Source organism: Choloepus didactylus, chromosome 16 (assembly GCF_015220235.1).
Source record: "Choloepus didactylus isolate mChoDid1 chromosome 16, mChoDid1.pri, whole genome shotgun sequence".
Lineage (NCBI taxonomy): Eukaryota > Metazoa > Chordata > Mammalia > Pilosa > Megalonychidae > Choloepus > Choloepus didactylus.
In genome coordinates, this window is record NC_051322.1 from 33580025 (window position 1) to 33605678 (window position 25654).

General features: G+C 36.5%; 1 protein-coding gene across 8 annotated transcripts in view; it reads right to left on the reverse strand.

Annotated features, from left to right (window-relative positions):
• KATNAL2 (katanin catalytic subunit A1 like 2) overlaps positions 1–25654 on the reverse strand; it is a 129405-nt gene that overhangs the window by 69283 nt on the left and 34468 nt on the right. For all 8 annotated transcript variants that reach the window (XM_037805950.1, XM_037805952.1, XM_037805951.1 and 5 more), the window contains exon 2: positions 2593–2663. In XM_037805950.1, the coding sequence (XP_037661878.1) occupies positions 2593–2663 (71 nt within the window). The remainder of the gene's footprint in view (positions 1–2592; positions 2664–25654) is intronic.

The following is a 25654-nucleotide window of genomic DNA, read 5'->3' on the forward strand; positions in this document are numbered from 1 at the left end:
TAGCAAAGAGTAGAGTAGGTATTTGAACCTAGCCTGGCTCCTGGGACTGTTGTTCTCCAGGAAGCCCTCCCTACCACACTAACCCCACAGCCCTCCTCTTCGAACAGACACCTGGCACTGCCTCATCCGCAGCCCTTGGAACCACTTTCCTTAGATGAATGGTGAACAGTGCAGAGCCACCTGTCACCCACATGCAGACTGCCTGGCTGGTGAATTTCAGGAACATCCTCAATTTCTGGATCCAGAAATAGAGGCACAGGAAGGACCAAAGTCAGCTCCGCTCTTCTTGGACCCCTACTTCCACCCCACCACTTTGTGTGGATCCAGAGATTTAGCAGTCGAGGATCAACTAATTGGCCTGCCTGGTAATGATGAGAGGGGGGCACTCAGTTCTCTGGTGATGTGGAAAGAACAGGCCATTTTCTTAGGAAAATTTAAATCCCCAATACCAAGAAGAAAAGTGTCTGTAAAACTGTGTGTTTCAAGTAAGTGTACTGAGGAATGCTTTTCGTGTTAAAGATTTTGCAGTTCATCTCACATGCCATGGGAAAACAATTTCTCACTTCCAAAATTCTGCTATTACGGGTTATGAGGCAGGCCATATTTGTAATTAAAGAGCTTACATGGTCAGTCAAGGGAAGAAAATAAATCAGGTTACTCAATAACAAAGTTTGTTCCAAAGTGCAGCATTGTGATCAGTTAACAAAACGGATGCAACTGAAATTTTGGCAAAAAATTCAAATCCTTCAATGACTTAAATAATAAAAGGATGCTGAAGTACAGTTGTAGGGAGTTCATTTCCCAATTTTAAAAAGCCATCATTAAAAAAAAAAACTTCTAAAAATATGGTCCACGCATATTTTTATTTTCTTGCTGTGACCCTCAAGAAAAAAAAAAAGGTTGTTAACATTGGAGTAGTCACTCGTCTGGACCCTGGAAGGCTTTTGGAGAGACGGGACTGGAAAGTGATCCCACTTAGAGCCAAGTGGCCCCCAGTGAGTCCCTAACTCCTCTAAGACTTCGTTTCTTCTAGTGTAAACCGGAGACTCCAATTCTCACCTTAAAATTTAAAAGAAAGTTTCCTCAGGGTGTCTAGAATGGTCATTCCCCTCGAGAGGGCAATGGGCTTATTTAAAACAGTCACTGCTGGCCTGGTTAAGAGAAATAATGATAAACCCATAGTTCCTCTCTGCTGCCTCCTCTCCTCCTATTTCTTTCTTTTCTACTTTCACAGGACTAAGGTTACTAGATGCTCAAATTTGACTTTTAGTTACAGTAGCTCCCTTCTTTCACTAATAGAAGAGATATTCATTCAACCTTTTGGGAAAATACCAGTAATTGGTTAGTTCTTGCTTTAACCCGGGATTGCTCTACTTCGGCACTATCGACATTTAGGGCAGGATAATTCCTTGTTGGGCATTGTAGGATATTACAAACATCCCTGACCCTTACCCACTTGTTGCCAGTTGTGACAGCCAAAGGTGTTTCCAGATATTGTCAAGTGACTTCTGGGGGCAGGTGTGTGTGTGTAAATTCATCCCAGCTGAGAGCCACTATTCTAACTCAAAGAGTTTTCAGCTCTAAACTGAATATTTTCTTCCTGAATGATACTTGAAAACCAAGAAAAATTTAAAGTAGATAGTACCCTTCAAATAATTTGTGGATCAGTTTTCTTCCTGTCATAAGAGTATTCAGCATATTAGCGACTTTATTTTAAGTGTTGGTGTTTTTTGACAAGGTAGTTGTGTTGGTATGGAGCTATGTACCCCAGCAGAACATGTGCTTAATCTTCATCCATTCCTGTGCATGTGAACCTTTGTAAATAAAAATTTTGATGAAGTTACTTCAGTCAAGGTGTGGTCCACCTGAATGAGGATGGATCTTAATCCAATTACTGGAGTCCTTTATAAGCAGAATGAAATTCAGACAGAGAAAGAGGAGGCGGCAGCCAGAAGCTGAAAGTTAACGGAACCAGAAGAGAAAAGAGAAGCCAGGTGAGGCTGCCATGTGCATTACTACGTGACAGAAAAGCCAAAGTCCAAGGATCACAAGCAGCCAGCCCCAGAATGCCACAGGCTGTCTTCTGGGAGAAAGCACTGTTTTGATGACACCTTTAGTTTGGACTTCTCCTAGTCTCGAAACTGTGAGCCAATAAAATCCTGTTGTTTAAGCGAGCCCAGTAAATGGTATTTGCTTTTATCAGCCAGGAAACTAAAACAGGGGCCAAACTCAGATGCTTCCAAATTTGCTCTCCTGACTGTTATAGAATGGATTTTTCAAGGAAAAAGAGTTAGACACAGGTTGTTCAGGTAAATGCCTTTGTTTTGGAGGAAGGACAATTAAGGAAAGAGTGTTATCTACATGTATGGAGCCAGCAGAGGAACCACAGGAAACCTCTTTTCAAAGGCCTATGGTATCATAAAAACCTAGCCGGAAGGGGAAAATATCTCATATACTGGGTAGTCTGTTACAAAAGGTTTTGGATGCATAATGTGGAAAATATCTATGTAAAGAGAAAAGGAAATTATGTGTAAAAGTGGATGGCAGAGAAAGAAAGGAAACATCTCTGTTAATATTTATAATGGAACATACCCTTCTTGTGTTAAGTAATGCAAAATCAAAATGAGAAGATTTTTTCGTCGTGCTTCTGTCCTCATCTCGCACTGTGAACAAAGAGGAAAATTTAGATGGGACAACAATGAGATATCACACTCTTTTTATAGCAATAAGCCCTTGGAGGTGAATGTAACTTGTCAAAACCAAGCAGCATGATTAAAGGCTGGAAAGCAGTTTGAAGCCTCTAAGGATATATAAAGTTGTTTTCCATTTTTATTTTCTTCTTAAAGCTGCCTTCTCAGTTGTAAACTTAAGGTCCAATGATTTAAGTTAAGATTGCACTTTGCTAGTTGAATTTCTTACTGGCCCTTTATTGCTTATAATCATGAAGAAACAAATGCATACATTCCTACTATTTGAACCAGGTTAAGGAAAGTGATTTTAAAGATAAATTCAGGAACTAGAAATCAGCTCTGGCATCGGAGGCACTTACCTGCTACTACATTTTTAATTTACTTGGAGTTCCACCTAATCAGTGCACAAACGTGGACATATGTTCCAGTAAACCATTCAGGGGTGACTGCACAGCCAGCATTTAGAATAACCACTGAGAGTAGCAGAGGCCATAAAAGGAAAGATTCTGCTTAATTAGGTCCTTATTCAAACTGGATGGATTTGTGCATTTATTCATAGTGTTAATGTAGTAACATTTGGGTATCTCAAATTCCCCTGATATATTCATAAAATACTTTCAGTATTACTTCCTTTATTTGGGAATAACTGACCTAACAGTTTCATCTAATGAAAACATGGGTAAGAACTGATGAAAGAAAAAAAGACCCTTCAGTGGCCCAAATTATATCCTAAGATCTATACAGAAACACTCACACTCATGCATGATATATATGAAAGCTTTTCAGGTGTCCATCCAGGGCTCTCTAAAAATTAATGTCATAATAAAATTAAAATATGCATATAGTTATCTTTAAATCAAATAGTACTACAGTTTTAAAAAATCAGTAATATCCTTTCCCATTCCTCTAACCTCAACCCTCCTAGAGGCAACAACTTTAATTATTTTAACTGTTTCTTCTGATACCTACCTATGTTTCTAAATAGTATATCACTGTTTCATGATGTATAAGTGTTAGACATTAACCATTCACTTCCTGTCAAATTAGAAGAGCTTTTTAAATAAGCTCTCTTATGCCCCTCTCACCCTATCTTCCCCTTACAGTTTTATCAATACCCAGTGATTACATTATTATGACCATGTAAATATTGTTCACTGCTGAGCCAAAAAGTATACTACAGTTAGCTTTCCATTTCAGTACAGCATTTCTTTTTCTTGGAATTAAGAACTGCCTCCTGTTTTTTATTTGCTTACTTTTCAAATACATATTGCTAATTTCCAAACACCAACACATCTCTAAACTTCTCTCAGGTCACTTTTCCATTTTTCAGATAATGTGTCAATTACAGTTTTTCACACTGACGGCCTCCTCCTGGAGCCTCCACCTTCTGGCTCTGTGTGCTTTGCTGACTGTCAGGCTTGCTGCAGGCACTCATCTTGGGATTTCCTTTAAAACGCTCCTGAGTTGGATTCCCCATTTCCTAGAACCTGAGTCTTCCCCTTTCCTGATCACTCCCTTGTTTTAATAATGTGCATCCTCTTGAATAAAGGTTTATGGGAGATACACTAATATTTTTGAGAATTTGCACACCTGAAAGTGTCTTTATTCTACTTTGAATTTAACAGTTTGGATGGATATTACACCATTCCATCATTGCCTGTCTTTCAGTGCCTGTTGAGAAGCCCAATGCCATTCTTTTTTCCTGATCCTTTGCATGAAATGTTTTTTTCTTATTTTTAATTTTGATATCCTGCAATTATACAACTTCCATGGTATGGGTTTTTTTCCGTTAGTTATATTGGCTATTGCTAAGTTGGAAGTACCCATGCTTGGAAAGTTTCTTTTATTACTTCTTTGATAAATTATTTCCCTATGTTTTCTTGGATTTATTTTAAGAACTCCTATTAACAAGATGAGGGATATCCTGAATTGATGTTTTAAGATTTTTTATATTTCATTTCTTTGTCTCTTTTTCCAATTTTCTGAGCAATTTCATCAGTCTTATCTTCAAACCATTCTACAGAATTTGTTTGGATAATTATATTTTTACTCTCCAAGAGCATGTTCTTATTCTCTGATCATTCCTTTTTCACAGAATCTTGTTCTTGTTTTTTACATGTAATATTGTCTTTTCTTCTGATCCAAAGTCATAATGAAGAGGTTTAATTACATTCAATATCTGATGTTTACATAGGCAAGCAAAATAGTAACTTATTTTATAAAGATATCCATTCAAAACAATTCAAATAACAATGTTGTTGCTTACAGTGGTCTTTATTCAACTTACAAGGAAACACAGCAAATAAAGCAACCTTTGTTTCAAAGCACTTGTGAAAGGAGCATAGAAGTAGCCACACATTCAACCAAAGTTTATTTTCCTCTCTGACATTCAAAAGGTAGTTGCTGCTCTTTGATTTAGTCTAAAATAAATCAAAACCAGGGCTCTCAGAAGTCCAAAAGAAAGAGAGATTTGAGGAAAATTATAAACCTTTAAGTAATAAGATACATGAAGTAAAAAGTAGTGGCTGATTTTTAGAAAGTAATGGTTTGGAAGACTAAATATGATTAAGAAGTCAATTCTGCCCAAAATGATTTACAAAATCAATGCAATCCCAATCAAAATTCCAACAGCCTACTTTGCAGAAATGGAAAAGCCAATCATCAGGTTTATCTGGAAGGGTAAGGGACCCCAAATAGCCAAAATCACCTTGAAGAAGAACAAAGCTGGAGGACTCATATTGCCTGACTTCAAAACTTATTACAAAGTTACAGTAGCAAAACAGCATGGTACCAACACAAAGATATACAAACAAATGGAATTTAATTGAGAGTTCAGAAATAGATGCTCACATCTATGGCCAATTGATTTTTTTGTTGTTAGTTTTTTTTTTTATTGAGATATAGTCACATACCATACAGTCATACAAAGCTTAACAATCAATTGTTCACAGTACCACCATATAGTTGTACATCCATCATCAAAATTAATTTTTTAACATTTTCATTACCACACACACAAAAGTAATAAGAATAAAAATTAACATGAAAAAGAACAATTAAAGTAAAAAAGATAACTGGGTGGTTTTTGTTTTGTTTTTTGCCCCTGTTTTTCTACTCATCCATCCATACACTGGACAAAGGGGAGTGTGATCCACATGGCTTTCCCAATCACATTGTCACCCCTCATAAGCTACATTGTTATACAATTGTTTTCAAGATTCAAGGGTTCTGGGTTGTAGTTTGATAGTTTCAGGTATTTACTGCTAGCTATTCCAATTCATTAGAACCTAAAAAGGGTTGCCTATTTTGTGCATAAGAGTGCCCAGCAGAGTGACCTCTCGGCTTCTTTTGGAATCTCTCAGCCACTGAAACTTATTTCATTTCATTTCACATCCCCCTTTTGGTCAAGAAGATATTCTCCATCCCACAATGCTGGGTCCAGATTCCTCCCCAGGGGTCATATTCCACATTGCCATGGGGATTTACACCCCTGGGGTGTCAGATCCCACGTAGGGGGGAGGGCAGTGATGTCATCTGCCAAGTTGGCCAATTGATTTTTGACAAGGCTGCCAAGTCTACTCAATTGGGAAAAGAATAATCTCTTCAAGTAATGGTGCTGGGAGAACTGGATATTCATATGCAAAAGAAGGAAGGAGGATCTCTATCTTACACCATATACAAAATGTAACTAAAAGTTGATCAAAGACCTAAATATAAGAAGTAGGATGATAAAACTCCTAGAAGAAAACAAAAGGAAGCATCTTCAGGATCTTGTGTCAGGCCATTCTTAGACTTTACACCAAAAGCACAAGCAACAAAAGAAAAAAAAAAAAAGATAAATAGGATCTCATCAAAATAAAAAAACATTTGTGACTCAAAGGATTTTATCACAAAAGTGAAAAGATAACCTACACAGTGGGAGAAAACATTTGGAAACCATATATATCCAATAAGGGTTTAATATCCAGAATATATAAAGAAATCCTACAATTCAACAAGACAAACAACCCAATTGAAAAATGGGCTAAAGACTTAAAAAGACATCTTTCCAAAGAAGAGATACAAATAGCCAGAAAGCACATGAAAAGACGCTCAACATTATAAACCATCAGGGAAATGCAAATCAAAACCACAATGAGATACCACTTCACATCCACTAGAATGGCTACTATTAAAAAAAAAGAAAACAACAAGTGTTGTAGAGGATGTGGAGAAATAGGAACAATCATTCATTGCTGGTAGGATTGTAAAATTATGCAGCCACTGTGGAAGATATTTGGCAGCTCCTTAGGAAGCTAAGAATTACCATATGACCCAGCAATCCCACTACTAGATACATAGCCAGAAGAATTGCAAACAGGGACCCGAACACATATTTGCACACTGACGTTCATAACAGCATTATTCACAACTGCCAAATGATGGAAGCAAACCATGTGTTCATCAACAGATGAATGGATAAACAAAATGTGGTATATACACACAATGGAATATTATTCAGCATTTAAAAGGAATGAAGTTCTGATTCATGTGACAACATGGATGAATCTTGTAGACATCATGTTTAGTGAAATAAGCTAGACACAAAAGGACAAATTTTGTAGGATTTCACTTATATGAAATAACCAGAATATGCAAATTAATAGATTCAGAAAGTAGAAAATGTACCTTACTAATGCAAGTTGTTAAAAATGGGGTGGTATATGGGAATTCTGTATTTTATATATTTATGCATGATATTTCTGTAAAACTACAAGATCTCTAACAAAAAAAAACCTTTATTGATCAAAAAAAGTAGTGGCTGATTTTTAAACAAATATGTCAGCCCTAATACACTTAAATAAACATTTTCCTGCTTAAAATAAATCACATTGGCAGGTCATGCTTTTATTCTATTGCTCAAAACCTTTCTGAAACTCCTCTCTTAAAATTGCCAATATAGGTTAATGAACCACAATATTCCCTCAGCTCACATTTACAAAAATAATTTGTGGTCATTGTGGAAAACTGGGACAAAGTATAAAGGCACAAGAAACAATAAAACATTTTGGTCTGTTCTTCCTGTCTTCTGGGCTCATGTATTCTGATCATCTTTTATTGGTCCTTAAAATACTTTATAAATACTTTTCTAAGTTATTAAAAGTTTTTCTAAAACTTGTCTCTCAATGGCTGTAAAGAATGTCCCATAATTAATAAACCTTTTATCGTGGATAGTCCTATTATTTGAAATTGTGCCTCATCCAGCTGATGAATACACCTTATTAACAGATTTGAATAGTTCTAAAATCCAAATTCATCCTCAAGAACAAATCTGCTCACATTAAGGAGAGCTTTATGTTACCATTAATGTGAACTCTGTGAGAAATGTAAAATAAATATTTTATATTATATTGTAGGGGACATGGAGATAGACAGCAACTAGTGAAGAGGGAATGATAATCTAATAAGAACAGATAAGCTACTGAGGGTAATCTCAATGTTATGGGAATGCTCAGAAATGATTATGGTTTGCAAACTTTCTTAGGTATGGTAGGATCATGTAAGAAGAAATGTAGTTATTTTAGGTTATTTGTTTTTCTTATTCCTTTGTTTTGTTAGCATTTGTTAATTTTCTTGGGGTATGGTAGGGACATGTTGGAAGCAATACAGTTATTTTAGACTATTTGTTTTTCTTAATCCTTTGTTTTGTTTTGGTTGAAATTTTTTTAATTTTTTAATAAAGTATAAAAAGCTATTGCATTAAAAATTAGCTTCAATGTACTTATTTTAAGTTATTTGGTTTTTCTTATGCCTTTGTTTGATTACGGTTTGTTAATTTTTTGGGGGTATGGTAGGAAAATGTTGGAAGCAATGTAGTTATTTTAGACTATTTTTTTTTCTTATTCCTTTGGATATGGTTTATTAATTTTCTTGGGGTATGGTAGGAACATGTTGGAAGCAAAGTAGTTATTTTAGGTTGTTTTTCTTAATACTATGCTTTTTTTTTGTTTGAAATGTTTTCTTTTTTTGTTGTTTGTTTTAATTTTTTGATAAACTTTAAAAAAATGTATAGCAAGAGGCAGGGCAAGATGGCGGCACAGGGAGGTGTGGAATTTAGTTAATCCCCTAAAGCAACAAGTAAATAACCAGGAATAACTAGAAAATAGTATGGAACAACTGTTGGACCTGGCATCATAGGATTGAGAAAGACTTCTGGATCAAAAAGGGGAAGAGAAATGAAACAAAATTTCAGTGACTTGAGAAATTTCAAATGGAGTTGACTGGTCATTCTGGTGGTTATTCTTATGCATTATATAGATATCCCTTTTTAGTTTTTAGTGTATTAGAATAGCTAGAAGGAAATACCTGAAACTGTTGAACTGCAATCCAGTAGCCATGATTCTTGAAGATGATCGTATACCTATATAGCTTACACAGTGTGACTGTGGGATTGTGAAAACCTTGTGTCTCACACTCTCCTTATCCAGTGTATGGACAGATGAGTAGAAAACTGGGTACAAAAAGTAAATGAATAATGGGGCAGAGGAGGGGTATGAGATGTTTTGGGTATTCTTTTTTACTTCTATTTTAATTGTTATTCTTATTTTCATTTTTTGGAGTCATGAAAATGTTCAAAAATTGATTGTGGAGATGAAAGCATAACTATATGATGATACTGTGATCAAATGATTGTATGGTATGTGACTATATCTCAATAAAATTGCATTTTTTAAAATGTATAGCAGGACATTTAAAAATTGACACTGGGTAAATTTCTACTTGTCCTTGAAGAGAACATTTTAAATCATGGCAGGTTAATAAACCCTAAAGCAAATTATCAACAAGAGATAATCAAGAGGATGATTAGGGTAAATTTCTTTGCTACTGTTTCATTTGTTATTAATATATAGAGAAGAATATATAAAACACACATTTTTAATAATAACAATAAAATCAGACTCCACCCAGGTTAAGACCTAGCACTTGGCCAGTAATTTGGAAGCTCCCTGGCCCCTCCCCAGTGCCTCCCTTCCCTCCCACCTTCTTGGCTTTTGTGCTACTCATTCCCTTTTTCTTTATGGTTTTACCATCTATGCATGCATCCTTAAAACATATATTGTTTAGTTTTACCATTTTTGAACTTTATATGAAGGAAATACATATTTTTGTGAGTATTTTGTTCAACAATATGTAATTTTTCCTAACAGTAATTCATTTCAAAGTAATGGTTTAGGAACTCTCCATAAATTCTATCAGGTCTTCTCTTAAATTATCTGCTTGTTTTCTGGTCTCTAGGCATAATTTCTCAGTGTCCTCTATTATTGCTCCCTAATGTCTCTCAAAGTAACTCTTCCCTTTCCCAGAAATGGAAGTACAATTAAATACTTCTTTAAATTGCCCACAGATCCTGGCATAGTGCCAGGTGCTAAGCTGAGATTAATATTTCTTGATAGATTCACCAGATAACTGTTTTATCAAACTGCAGGTCATGAAGTCTGTTTAATTGGTTATAGGCAGCATAGTTTAACGAAATAGAATTATCGCATTCTAATTGTGCTCTCCAAAGAATGACCTTTACATCCACATGGGATGGGTTTATTGTAGCAGTTTTGTAGGTAGGAAGGCATAGTATTGTTCCGTGAATGTTTTGTTGTGGTTGCATATGAATGTGTGTGTATGTGTGTGTCTACTAGATGCCAGCCTAAAATATCTTACAGTGGGTCACGAAAAGGTTTGAAAGCCGTTATACAAAATGACATTATGCTGATATGAAAATATCTAACATTGGCAGTTTTCACTCATGTTTCTGATGATGTTGACACAAGTATTACTGGATAAGACTGACTCCCTCCAATTTGCCATGATTAGCTTTGGCCCTTAAAATCGCTCCCCCTTTTTTTTTTGTTAAACTTTGATTTTGATTTGCTTCACCTATAGTGCCATCTAGTGTACTAGGAGAGAAAGCACTTCATGATGTTTAGGTAGTTCCAAATTGACTATTATTTGCATAACATAGATTACAATTATCACAGCATTCTGTACAAATGAAGTTTGCAAAACAAAAACATAACTGCATGTTAAACAGGCAGTAGTGGATTAGTGAGATATGTTTCTAAATGTTCAAGTCTCAAACTCAAGATTGGGGTTTTAGTTCAGAATTTTAGGATGCTAGGAGGTACCTGGAAACCATTTAAGTCTCAGGAATCTGAGATCCAGAAGAGTTAAAGGATTTGCTCAAAAGCCCACAAAGAGTGGTAGCAGACCTCAGGTCTTCTGGATCCCAGGCCAAGAATTGTCCTTTCATCAATTCCTCCCCTTCATTTACTCTTCCTCAACATCCCCCACTCACACCCTTCCACATTCACTCCAGACCAGAGAGAAACTGCTATTTTAATTTACTAAAAACTTGTTTACAACTGTGGTTACAGACAGTCTTCTTTAGCTGATCTAATGTAACAAATGAATGGTGTCACAATTCCTCAAACCTAACAGGCCCACAATTTTACTGACTGTATCAAAGCCGTTACTGGCCAGACAGTTAGCCACTCTGCTGCAAAAGGGGTAGCATGTCTCATAGGAGAGTGTACCTTTTAATTTCTAAGTAGTCACAAAACTGCTACAATCAACCCATTCCATATGGATGTAAATGTCATTCTTTGGAGAGCACAAGGATTGGAATTGACTTGTAAGCCTTCTATATTTTCAGAGAAACCACACCAGACTCTCACTTGCCCCTAATAAGAGTCAACTGTAGTGTCCTAAACATCACATGAGAAGAAGTCTGAGAAGTGCTTTGCAAACTATAAAGTGCTGTGCCATTGTTAAGAAGAATAATTGGTAGGTACTCAACAGCTGTTAGTTGCTTTGCTCATGTATTTCAGTCTCCATCTTTCCCTCCGGACATATTTCCTTCTTCCTAACTAAACAGGTACTGAGACAAATGTCTTCTATGATTAAGATGCTGGGGGAAAAAAAAAAAAAACAGCCAGGGAGTGCTTTGCTTGTGCTCCTCTGCACTGCACACATTGCTCTGGATTTGGCTGACAGCTCTGGATTTCCCAAAATGAGGAAGCTCTGAGGAGAGCCAAAGACCTCATTAGAATAAAGATTCTGGGTGCCATGTTTAAAAAGGGGACAGGGAGAACTGAGGAGGGATGGTGGATTTGGGAGGTGACTACTAAGGAGTGTTAGGGTTTCTTTTTAGGGTAATAAAAATGTTCTAAAATTGATTAAAGTTATGGATGCATAACTGTGAATACACTAAAAGTCACTGAACTGTATGCTTTAAATGGGTGAATTGTATGGTATGTGAATTGTATCTCAATTAAGCTGTTAGAAAATGCAAAAAAAGCGGGGGGTGGGGTGGGGTGGCAAAGACCAAGATAAGCACATATAATGTATTTTTTGTCCTGATATATAAAATAAATGATCTGAGTGAAAACAGAAACAATTTTACATAATATTTTGAAGTTTTCAAAATGGAAATGGTAGGGGGAAAAAGGGCTGCTTACCACCCAGCCCTCTTTGAGGGTCTCCTCCTCACCCCAATGGCAGTACTTGGTTATGTCTTGAGTGTGGCAGGGAAGCTTCTTCACTTGCAGGGATAACTCGGCCTTACCAAGTATTGGAGATTGAATCATGTGCCCCACAAAAGGCACTTTCAGGTCCCAAGCCCCGGTCCTGTGGATGTGAACCCATTAGTAAATAGGATCTCTGAAGATGTTATTAGTTAAGGTGTGCCCAAACTGAATGAGGGTGGGCCTTGATCCACTATGGCTGAAGTCCTTAAAAACAAAGGAAATTGGACACAGAAGGAGAAGCCACAGGGGAAGCAAGAAGCCAGAAGTCCACAAAACCTAGAAGAGAGAGGAGAGGATGTGGCCATGTGATGGAAAAGCCAAAGAGACTCAAGGATCGCCAACAGCCAGCCTCAGTGGCCACCATCTTCAAAGACAAAGCATTGTAGTAGTAACAAGTCGATTTTGGACTCCTCTTAGCCTCAAAACCCTGAGCCAATAAATTCCCATTGCTTGAGCCAATCCATTGTATGGGACCTGTTTTAGCAGCCGGGAAACTAAAACACCAAGCTTGATTCATCCCTGACACTGCAGGAGTAGACTTACCAGTCAGAAAAGAACACAAAACCATCTGGGTAAACATTTCTCTTTAAAGTTTTTCTCTATGATTTTATATTAAGTGTTCAAGGAACATGATGTTCACAACCTACCCTTGAATGTTTAGGAAATAGATAGACAAACGTAGAATTATACAACAAATGGGGCAAAATGTTAAAAGTTAGTAAATCTGGGTATGTGGGTGGAGAGCATACTGGAGTTCTTTGTTTTGGTCCTTGCATTATTTCTACAACTGTGCTATAAGTTTGAAATTATTTCAAAATGAAGTTAAAAAAAAAAAAACAGGCAAAAAAGCCAACCTGGGGTCAACTGTTCACAGATCAGAAAATTTCTGAGTCAAGGCCAAGGAACCACATCACCACCTGGGCAGTCTCCTGTCTATAAGAGTAAATGAGGGGTGAGGATGGGAAAGGGGCAGGGGCGGTGGGTGACTGTGGGGCTAACCCCAATGCAGGCCTCAGGTGTTCTCATTCATTAGCAAGGACAGATCCATCCAAAGGCACCCAAAGATACCAAAGACACCTCCTCCATACCTTACTTCCCACTCCTATAACCCCCGGCCTTCCTCCATCGCTGTGAGCACACAGGTGTACACATACACCAAGGTACAAAAACCCAGGAGTTTTATTGTCAACTCTCCATGGATGGGGCCTTGAGTTGCACAGCTGCCATAACAACTTGAGTTGGAGCATTTGTCAGAATTATCTCCCTAAAACTCATTTTTAAATGCCTGGAGAGTCATTTAAACAGTGAACCATTGACTTAGTGACATGCTGTTGATCAGGATAATTAGGAAAGCTAAAGCTCTAATTCTTGGGACAGAGGGACTTCCAGATCATAAGCTGATCTGAGCCATGTGGACTATTTTCTTCAAAGAATATAAATAGCCTATCAGAGAGGCTGGTGCTGGGTTTTGATTACATTCCTGGGAAATGGTACTGTCCCAATCAAAAACATTTCCAGGGTTTCTCTTTTGCTGAAATTGCAAAGTTTGCCAAATAGTCCTGATCTCTACGGCAGATAACGGGGATTAAGGGACATCCTTTGGTTAGGTGACTCAGAATTGTTTGGTAATGAGGCCGCTTCAAAAACAGCTTCCCTTCTATGCAGACTGTGGAACAGCTTGTACTTGAGGCCTCCAGGCTTGAAATGATAATGCAACTTTTACTTTGAGACAAGGTCTACTGAACGTAGAAAATAGAGATAAGAAAACATACATTCAAATACCTTGTGTTAAATAGTTAAGATGCACTTCTATTAATTGAAACAAAAAAATCTAGTCTTACAAATGTGTTAAAGATGTAAAGTTTGCTGAACATGCAACATCTTTCTACTCATACCATTCATATTAGCTTAGAAAATTGTCTTTTAAATAAAAACTCGAAGAATGAGCCACCAACAAATGATCAATTTAAACTTATAAGGGATTGTGTGCCCCTGAAGTGGACACAATTAGATGCTCAATTAATTTCTGTCTACTAGTGAATGAAGACCGATAAGTGAACATCTAACCTAGGTACTTCATCAGTCTCTGTTTCAATAACCTAGCTGTTTTCTCCTTCCTTCATTTCCTTTGGGAACTATTGTGCAACAAAAATGTCACCATTATCAGATTCAAAATTGCATCCTATGATACTGTAGCCTGAGGAAAAGGAAGCATTGAATATCACTCCACTTTTAGACCTAGAAGATATTTAGGAAATGTTACTGTATGTATACCACACGCAACATTAGTGCTTTTAATTTCTTTTTTACGGGTGCAATGGAGATTAACTTGCATTAGCTCGTTTCAATTTCTGTAATAAAATCCAGATTTTGCATTAAGCTTTCCATCTCAAAATCAAACAGTTAAAAAGGACACATCTCTTCTTCCAAACGATTTTATTATAGTTCTGTTTTACAGTCCCTGCATCTAATATTCACTTAAAAGCTTGGATAGATATGCCCGTAGGTTCTAATTTGTTTTTTGTTTGTTTCCTGATTACCTCCTCTTTCTACCAGGAAACTTCCTAAATTTCAAATGCTGTACAAGCTAACAAAGCATTAGAACTAGTATTAGAACTTCAGAAGAGGTATCTACAGATCTAGGAAAGACAGTCAGAACTGTTCAACTGTGCTCAGGAACACAGTGCTCCAAGAAGAGAAGGATCTGTTTGTGATCATGAGTATGAACGGGTATACAATTTGGAATTTCAGAGAACAATTAGAAAGTCTATTGAGATACAGTTGTTACTGAATACTGAACTAGATTATGGAATTATGACATTTAGGTTGTTTTCAGAAGCTTATCCTCACACAGACTACTTTCTGGTTGCAAAGAGGAGCACAGAACTGCACAATGGACGGATCAGATTGCCATTGCTCTAAGGCAGGGGCAACCTCAGCATCGCTACAGGTGGGCATCCGGTATCATGGTGTACTGATGCGATGCAATGTAAAGTTCTCAGCCTCACTTATGAGATAAATTAAAGGGTTTAACTGTGATCCTGCAAATCTTTAGAACCAGCTTCCAGTTCATGGGGAATAGAGCAGAGCAGCAGGTAAAACTATAAGGAATCAACCAGACAAACCTAGAAGGTTCTGAGACTTTCTGAAGAACACTTGGCATGTTTCTTGAAGGAGTCAAGAAAATAAAATAAAAATAGAAAAAAGTGATAAGTGTCAGTAGGGGAAGCTGTGCTATAGTCAAAACCACTTAGGGATATGATAACCAGAGACATCCCATGATCCTGGATTGGATCCTGATTAGAGAACTAGCAGGTTAGAGAACAGTATGTAGCACATGATTTCATTTTGATAAAATGTGTGTGTGTGTGTGTGTGTGTGTGTGTGTGTGTGTGTGTGAGTGTATACACATAGAAAAGGACCTGGAAGGATATATGAATATACATTAAGGTGTTTACAGTGGCAGTATATGGGTTGCAGGAATGTGGTATTTTTATTTTTCATAGTTTTGCTTACGTGTATACAATACAGATACAAATTGTTACCCATTGTGGCAGATAGAATTAGGTATCCCAGAAAAATATGTTCTTAATTTTAATCCATTCCTGTGGGTGGGAACCCATTGTAAATAGGACCTTTTGATGAGGTTAATTTTAGTTAAGATGTGGCCAACTGAATAAGGATGCATCTTAATCTTATTATTGGAGGCCTTATAGAGAAGGCCACAAAGAGAAAGCTACAGAAAAAGACAGAAGTTAACAGAAGCCAGAGTAGAAAGTAGAAGACATCACCATGTGCATTGCCATGTGACAGAAAAGCCAAGGACCAACGATAGCTGGCAGCCAGCCCCAGAACACCACAGTCTTCCAAGACAAAGCAATTGCCTTAGTGACGTTTTGATTTTGGATTTCTGGTAGCCTCAAAACCATGAGCCAATAAATTCCCATTGTTTATGCCAACCCATTGTATGATATTGTTTTTAGCTGCCCAGAATCTAAGACACCTATTCTTTCTTTAAACTTGATTTATATAAATATGTAAGTAATCAGGCAATATTAAAGCTACTACTTCATACTACTGAAAATATCATCAGGAACATTTGGATCTAATTAATTCTGAGACATAGGTTATCTATTGATATTATTGATATTACTCAATAAACAATGTTGTGACAACTGGATAATGGCAGAAAATTTGATTAATACCTCACAATGTATAGCAATACAATTGCTTGAGAGTTCAAAAATGTTAATTATAAAACATAGTACAGGCAGAAATGTGGGATTTTCTTTTTTGTCTTGGGGTGAATAAGGCTTTCTTGGACACAAGCCCAGAAACCATTAATTTAAAAGACTGATAAATTTGACTACATAAAAATAAAAAAAAAAATCCAAAACAAAATCAAAAGACAAATAAAAACTCGGAAAGATGTTTACAACTCTCTTCACATTCAAAAGGCTAATTTCTTTATATATAATGAGTTCCCACAAATCAATAAGAAAAAAGACCAACAATTTAATTTTTTAAAATGGGCAAATCATGGGAAAAAGATGGTTCACAGAAAAGGAAACACAAATGATTCGTATTTATATATATATATATATATATATATATATATATATATATATAGAGAGAGAGAGAGAGAGAGAGAGAGAGAGAGAGCATACTTAAAATGGAAAATAAAAAACATAATAAGATATAATTTTTCATCTATCAGATGAGTAATGCTCAAAAGATTAATAGCCTGCTATGTTGAGACAGATCACCATACTGCTAGCAGAAGTATAAATTGATACAATTTCCATGGAAATAAAGAGACAAAATTAAAATGTATATATTCTTTGATACAGTCTTTTCACTTCCAGTATGAGAGTCTGAATATATAAAGGGACAATGGCCTGGCCCATATAAGAAGCCTAAGAAGCCAAACCACAATCTCTGAAGCACTTAGCCCAGAACAGACAGGATTTGGTCAACTTCCCTATTCTTGCCCCCAGCTTCTAACTCAGGACCAACCAGAGAAAGCCAAATATGCTCCCCTAACCAATCACATAAAATATGCTGCTTCTAGTTAGCATGCTTCCAGTTTCCCCAAGCCAACAACCTCCAATCAGAGCATGCCTAAAGACTTCCTTTTCTTTCTTCCCCTGCCTGTCTTTGATTCTCTGCCATATACAAGTAATGGTGACTGACTCTCTGAATAAACAGTCTCTGTTTGCTCTCATTTGGGTGATTTTCAGTTATTTCTATAAGGATTTTATTCTACAGATGCACAGATGTCAAATAAACACATATATAAACTCTTTGATATAGTAATTTCACTTCTAGGATTTTATCCTACAATACACCTTCCAGTGTTTGTGTCTGTGTCTATTCATGATGCACAGACATGACCATGGCATTTGAAGCTACTTTTTCCCAAGAACATTTGCCTACCTATAAGAGGCTAAAAGGCTGAGCAGTGTGATTGACAACTTCCAGATGCTATAAGCACAAAAGTTGGAATCTCAGACCAAGCAAGATAGGGCACACGTAAATGTATCCAGGCTCTGTCCTAGGAATAAGAATGAATGAGAAGTTAAACTGCCCAAGTACATTTTCTCACTCTTTATGTGGCCCAGAAAAGTCTCAGTCAGTCCCTGAAGTTGGATTGAGAAGTTCTGGGATTGCTAGTGTCTCTCTTCAGGCACAAGGCAAAACAAGCCTAAATCACCTCTAGAGGAAGATAACACCATCCCTCATCTCAAATTATTTCTAAAAACAAACTCTCAAAAACAATGTCCTAGACACATATAAATGAGAAATATCAGAAATAATTGACAATTGAAACAGACAATAATATGACTATGGGACTCAAGATATTAGAACTATTAGTTTAGGAGAACTATTTTAACCAATACCATTTATAATAGTTTTCAGTTTGCTAAAGCTGCTGAAATGAAATATACTAGAAACAGACTGGCTTTTAACAACAGTGATTTATTAGCTAACAGGTTACAATTCTAAGGTCATGAAAATGTCCAAATTAAGGCATCAACAGGAGGATACCTTCTCTATAGAAAGGCTGCTGGCATCTGGGACACCTCTGACACACGTCTGCTGGTCCTTTTCTCCTGGATTTCATTGCTTTTAGTTTCTGGCTTCACTGGCTGTCTTTCAGCTTCTGTGGGTGTGTCCTTGTCTCTCTTAGCTTCTCTGGGGCTTTTCTCTATGAGTTCCTGGGCTTTTTCTGTCTTTTACCCTCTCATAAAGGACTCCAGTAAAAGGATTAAGACCCACCTTGAATGAGGTAGGTCACATCTCAATTGAAATAACCTAGCCCAAAAGTCCCACCCACAATAAGTCTACACCCACAGGAATGGATTAAAAGAATATGACCTTTTCTGGGGTACATAACAACTTCAAACCACCATAAACAGTATCCAAAAATCAAATACAAGCAACAAATGTAACAAACAATATTTAAGACCTCAGTGCTAAAAATCACAAGATAGGCTGAAAGAAACTAAAGAAGATAGATGTTTATGGTTTGGGAGGTGAATTCTCCTGCAAGTTGATCTATAGATCCAATGCAATCCCATCAAAAGCTTTAAGTTTTATATATAAATTGAAAATCCGATTTTAAAATGTATGTAGAAATTTACTATAACCAAGACAGCATCAAAGAAGACTAATCAGGATTTTCACTATCAGCTTTCAAGATGAATATAAAGCGACAAAAATTAAGACAGTACAATATTGGCAAGGGATAGATATATCTACTGATCAAACAGGAGAAAGAGTTCAAAAACAGACCCACAAATATATAGTCTATTGATTTTTTTACAAAGTTGCCAACTTAATTCAAGTTTTTAAAAAGGTGCTAGACCTATTGGATTACTAAATAGGAAACACAGATGAAGCTTAACCCCTACCTCACATCAAACACACAAATTAATTGAAGATAACAATTCTAAATTTGTATGTACCAAATAACATACATGGCCTTAAAATAAATAAAGCAAAAACTGACAAAATTGAAAGTAAAAATAGACAAAAATCACAATCATGGTGGGAGATTCATACAGGACTTCCTCAGTAATTGATAGTACACATAAGGAAAAAGTCTGTAGAATATAAAAGATTTGAACATAACAACAAACTTGAACGTATACTGAGCCATAAAACACTCCTCATCAAATCTCAAAAGACTGATATCATTTAGAATATTGTTGTATGACAACAATGAGATTAAACTAGAAAACAGTATCAAAAAGATATCAAGAGACTTCCCATATGATTGGAAAGAAAGTAATACACTTCCACTTATGGATCGAAGAAAAAAATCCCAATAGAAATTACAAAATACTTGGAATTGAGTGAAAATGAAAAACTATATATTAAAACATGCAGTAAACAGGCAAAGCAATAATTGGAGAGAAATTTGTATCACTAACTGCCTCTATTAGAAAATAAAAAAAAGAACTATTACTGGGTTAAGCAACCATCTTAAGAAATTACAAAGTAATAAAATAAACCCAAGGAAAGTAAAAGGAAGGGAATAATAAATGTAAGAACATTAAAATAGTAAAACAGAAATCAAACTTTCAGTAGAGGGGAACAACAAAATAAAAGTCGGTTCTTTGGGTGGAGCGCTAACTTCCATCTTTCCCAGCTGGCCACCACCATGGAACCGTGACTCCTGATCTTCAGATGGTGTGTTGTAGCAATAATTGTGCATTCTGTGGAATACCTGACTGCAAACTTCTCCTGTAGCACCAATGGAAAAGATGGGTTGCATGGCTAAAAAAGATGGAGATATTATGAATGAGCAAGGACAAGAAGTTACAAAAGATTTCAAAGTTAACCTTGCCTCAATACCCACTCTCCATGGCCATCCACAATTCCATATTTAACACTAAACCAGACATTCTTATTTCCCCATACACTTATGTTTTGGAGAAAATAGCTAAGCCCAGAATGCCTGTTTTCCCACTGGGGTCATTTGTGCCCAATCGGCATCTCCACTGGACTGTGCAGTCCCCCAATCTCACCCTTTGCTAAGGCTCATTCCAATTATCTGTAGGAATTTGATGGCATGCATCAAATACTTGCAATAAATCAAATAGTTACTTATATATGAAAAAAAAGAAAGTTAATAAATCAATAGCTAACATGATCAAGAATAAAGAGAAAGGGCACAAATAACCAAGATTGGGAATAACAACAGAAGAATTACTTCTAGATATGGAGAAAATTAAAAGAGAATTATGAGAGAATACTTCAATAAAATAAATGTGTACATATGTACATCAAAAGACATATACAAGATGTTCTTAGCTCCAACCTGGATATAATCTAATTTCCATCAACAGTAGAATCAGTAAATACATTTTGGTATTTCATACGATATAATAATGGAAGTTAACACACTACTGCTACACTCAACCATAAAGATGAATCTCAAAAATGTTGAGGGAAAAAAGCCAGGCACAAAAATGTACACAGTGTCTGATTCCATTAATAAGAGTACAAAAACAAACAAAACACTCTATGGTGTTGGAATTCAGGTAGTAGTTACCTTTAGGCGGGAGTCAAGAGTGTTGGGAAGGGGCAGGAGACGGACTTCTGAGGTGTCAGTAATGTTCTATTTACTGACCTGAATGTACTCTGTTTAAGAAAATTCATCAAAGCTGTACACATAGGATTGGTGCTCTGTCTTTCTGTATGTTGTATTTTGAATTACAAAATTGTCTAAATGTGAATAATCTTTGACCAGAGAATTCTGCTATAGAAATTTATCACAAGGATGTAATAGGCCAAATATGCAGGCTTGTTACAGGGTTATTCATCACAGTATTGTTTATCACTAAACAATGTGAAAACCCAAAGTCCATCAATAGGGGATGGGCTAAGCACACTCTGGTATATCCATATAATAGAATGTTATGCAGACATTTTAAAAGATTATATATACCTATATTCACTGACATAGAAAGAATTTCAAAACATATCAGTTGATGACAATAACAAAAATAGAACATATGAGCTCATGTAGATAAAACTGAGTTTGTGTGCATACAGAAATATGAATAAGAATGTTCATTAAAATATTGATGGGGATCATTTGGTGGTGTACATTTTCTATGTGTATACATATTATTTTTATAATCAGAAAAATACATTTCTTTTCATTTTGGAAATAAAAAGATTGCTTATATTTAAAAAAATGTTGGTTCTTTGAAAAGACTAACAAAATTGATAAAACTTTGGTAAGGCTGATGAAGAAAAAGGCAGAAGGCACAAATTACCAACATCAAGAATGAAAAAGGAGATATCGTTACAGATCCTGTATATATTAATAAAAAAATAACAGGTTAATATGAACAATGTTATGCCAATACGTTTGAAAATTTAGATGAGATGAACAAATTCAAGAAAAACACAAGTTAGTAAACTGACACCAAAAGAAATTTAAAAGTATGAGTAGTCCTACTAAAAAGAAATTGAACCCATAATTAAAACAAAACAAAACAAAAAAGTCTTCCTATGGGAAATCCATACCCAAATTTCTTTTCAGGCAAATTCTACAAAATGTTCAAGGAACAAACAATGCCAATCTTCATCATATCTTTCATACCAAAACCTAACAAGGACACCAAAAAATAAAAAATAAAAAGGAAAATCATGGCAAGTTTTATTAATACAGATGTAAAAATCCTAAGCAAAATATTAGCAAAACAAATCATCAATATGTACTATCTATGTTCAGGGTATCCCAAGAATGCAAGAAGGCTGGTTTAATAATTGAAAATTAAGTAATACAGTTAAGGCACCACATTACAAAATAAAATCATAATCACTTCAACAAATGCAGAAAAGTGTTTGATAAAATTCAACATCCTTTCTTGACTTAAAAACCCTCAGGGCAGACTAGGAATAGAAGAGAATTGCCTTAACCTGACAAAAAGATGTTTAAAAAAACCTAAATACGAATTGAGAATTCAGAGATAGACCCTCAGATCTATGGCCGACTGATCTTTGATAAGGCCCCCAAAGTCACTGAACTGAGTCATAATGGTCTTTTCAACAAATGGGGCTGGGAGAGTTGGATATCCATATCCAAAAGAATGAAAGAGGACCCCTACCTCACACCCTACACAAAAATTAACTCAAAATGGACCAAAGATCTCAATATAAAAGAAATTACTATAAAATTCCTAGAAGATAATGTAGGAAAACATCTTCAAGACCTTGTATTAGGCAGCCACTTCCTAGACTTTACACCCAAAGCACAAGCAACAAAAGAGAAAATAGATAAATGGGAACTCCTCAAGCTTAGAAGTTTCTGCACCTCAAAGGAATTTCTCAAAAAGGTAAAGAGGCAGCCAACTCAATGGGAAAAAATTTTTGGAAACCATGTATCTGACAAAAGACTGATATCTTGCATATATAAAGAAATCCTACAACTCAATGACAATAGTACAGTCGGCCCAATTATAAAATGGGCAAAAGATATGAAAAGACACTTCTCTGAAGAGGAAATACAAATGGCCAAGAAACACATGAAAAAAAAAAAAAAAAAAAAAAAAAAAAAAAAAACCAAAAAAAAAAAACAAAAATTATGGCAGCATTATTCACAACAGCCAAAAGCTGAAAACAACCCAAGCGTTCATCAACAAATGAATGGATAAACAAAATATGGTACATACATACAATGAAATATTATTTGGCTATAAGTAAAAATGAAGTTATGAGACATGCTACAACAAGGAAGAACCTTGAAAACATTATTCTCAGAGAAATAAGCAAGACACATAAGGATAAAAATTGTATGATATACACTTATAACAGATGTCTAAAAATAGCAAATTTGCAGAGATAGAAAGCAGATTCAAGGTTAATGGGGGAGGGGAAAATGGGAGAAGGAGGGCATGTTTGTAGAAATAAAAAATAATTAAAAAAAAATAGAAGAAAACTGTCTCAATAAAGCACCTATAGCACTGCTAGCTTTGAGCAATGTAACTTTCTATGATGTCCTCCAAGATAAACTAAACTCAAATAATGCTTCCTCAGATAACTATATAAGGTTACTTATCATATGGGATTTTAAAATGTAAGTCAGCAAAACATTGGAGAGGCGGTAATCTACCAACCTTTATGACACTGAGTTAACAAAAGTTGTCCATATCTTTTCTTTCTGGAAGAAATTAGGTAACAGGGCCAATGGTCTATTAAGGCCACTTCAAGGTCAAGATAATAGCCAAATATCTAAAAAAATGGACAAAACCTGTATGCAAAAACAAACAAACAAACAAAAAAACCTCTCTAAATTTCCACTAAAAAAAAAATAAGGAAGATTTGAAGAAAAATTCATACCATATTCATGGATTGGAAGACACAACATTTAAAAACGGTCAATTCTCCTCAAATTGATCTGTATCTATAGATGATTCAATGCCATCCCAACAGTTTTTGTGGAACTTGACATGTTGATTCTAAAACATGTAGGTACATATTGCCAATAATTGTGAATTATTTGGAAGGCTTTGCTCTACTAGATAGCAAGCTTATTGTACAACTACAGTTATTAAGGCAGTATGATTCTGACATAGGGAATAGACAAATAGATTAGTAAAACAGAATCGAGGGCCTAGAAACAGACTCAAATATACATGGACAAAGAGCACTGAGGAAGGACATCTTTTTCAATAAGTATTCTTGAAAAAACTTCTATGACTCTTCTATGACTCCCCTTTCACACACACAGAAAAGTCACATTCAGGTGGTTTTAGATCCAAATATGAAAAGCAAAACAAAAAGTTTTGTAGAAGTAATACAAGAGAATGTATTCATGAATTTGGAATAGAGAAAGATTTTTTGAGAATATTAAAAAAAAAAAGATTAACCATAAATAAAAGAAAAGACCAGGGGGTGCGGCAATACAGCGGAGTGGTGAGGTGTAGGTTTTAGTTATTCCTCCAGGGCAGTAGGTAGAAAGCCAGAAACTGCATGAACTGGACATTGGAGAGCAATCTGACTTTGGGCATACTTCATACAACACTCATGAATGCGTGGAACAGCTGAGATCAGCAAAATCTGTAAATTCTTGCAGCCAGGAGACCCATGCCCCTCCCTGCCAGGCTCAGTCCCATGGGAGGAGGGCCGTCGGTGCTGGTGACGAAGAGGGAGAACTGCAGTTGCAGCTTTTATTGAAACCTCAGTCTGCTGATCCAAACGCCAAACACAGATAGACTGAGACCAGACACTGAAGAATCTGGGAGTAGTCAGCCCAGCGGAGAGGAGACAGAGCTAGCAAAAACAGCAAAAAAAAAAAAAAAAAAAAAAAAAACCCAAAAATAAAAACAGAGACATTTTGGAGTTCTGGTGAATATAGAACGGAGAAGGGCAGGGCTCAAACAGAGTCAGGCTCATATGCAAAACCAGAAGGTGAGTTTCCTTGTCTGAAAAGTCAGTTTGTCTGCTTTCTTGATTGTTCCTTAATGGCCCTAATCTCCTTGTCTCTTAGCTTTTCAATAGCCCATTAGATCTGAAAGGAGGGCCCTTCTTTTTTTTTCTCTCTCTCTTTCTTTTTCTCTTTTTCTAAAACAATTACTCTAAGAAGCCCATTACAGAAAGCCTTAAAGACTTTCAATTTGGGCCCAGACAAGAGCAGAGCTAAGAGAGCTCTGAGACACAAGGCAGTAAGTCCAGTGGCTGAGAAAATTCACTAAACACCACAACTTCCCAAGAAAAGGGGGACATCCCCTTACAGCCATCTTTCCAGTGGGCTGGGAATGCTCCTGCCCAGTGCCATCGCCACAGTCCAAAGCTTCCCCAAACAACCCGGTGTGACAGGAAGTGTTTCCAACAACACACACACACTCCACAATATCGGGCATGGACAATAAATAGCCTTTCCTGCACCCACAGTTAATTGTCCCAGAGCTGGGACGGCGGAGCTGTGTGAAAAGGGGGAAATTAACACACCCCATTCAGCCATCCTTTCAGCAGACTGGGAACGCCCCTACACGGCCCTGCAGCCCAGAACCTCCCTTGGGGGATGGCGCTCACCTGTGATGTAGCACAGTCGTGCCTCAGCAGAGGACCTGGGAGTGCATGGCTTGGAAGAGGGACCCACTCGCAAGTCCCAGGGACCATAGACCAATACCAAGGACTTGTAAGTCAGCGGCAGAGACAAACTGACAAAACTGAACTGAAGGATTAGACTATTGCAACAGCTTTAAATCTCCAGGAACACCTGGGAGATTTGATTATTAAAGCCGCCCTCGGCGGGGCAAGATGGCAGACTGGTGAGCTGTATGTTTTAGTTACTCCTCCAGGAAAGTAGGTAAAAAGCCAGGAACTGCGTGGACTGGACACCACAGAGCAATCTGTCTTTGGGCATACTTCATACAACACTCA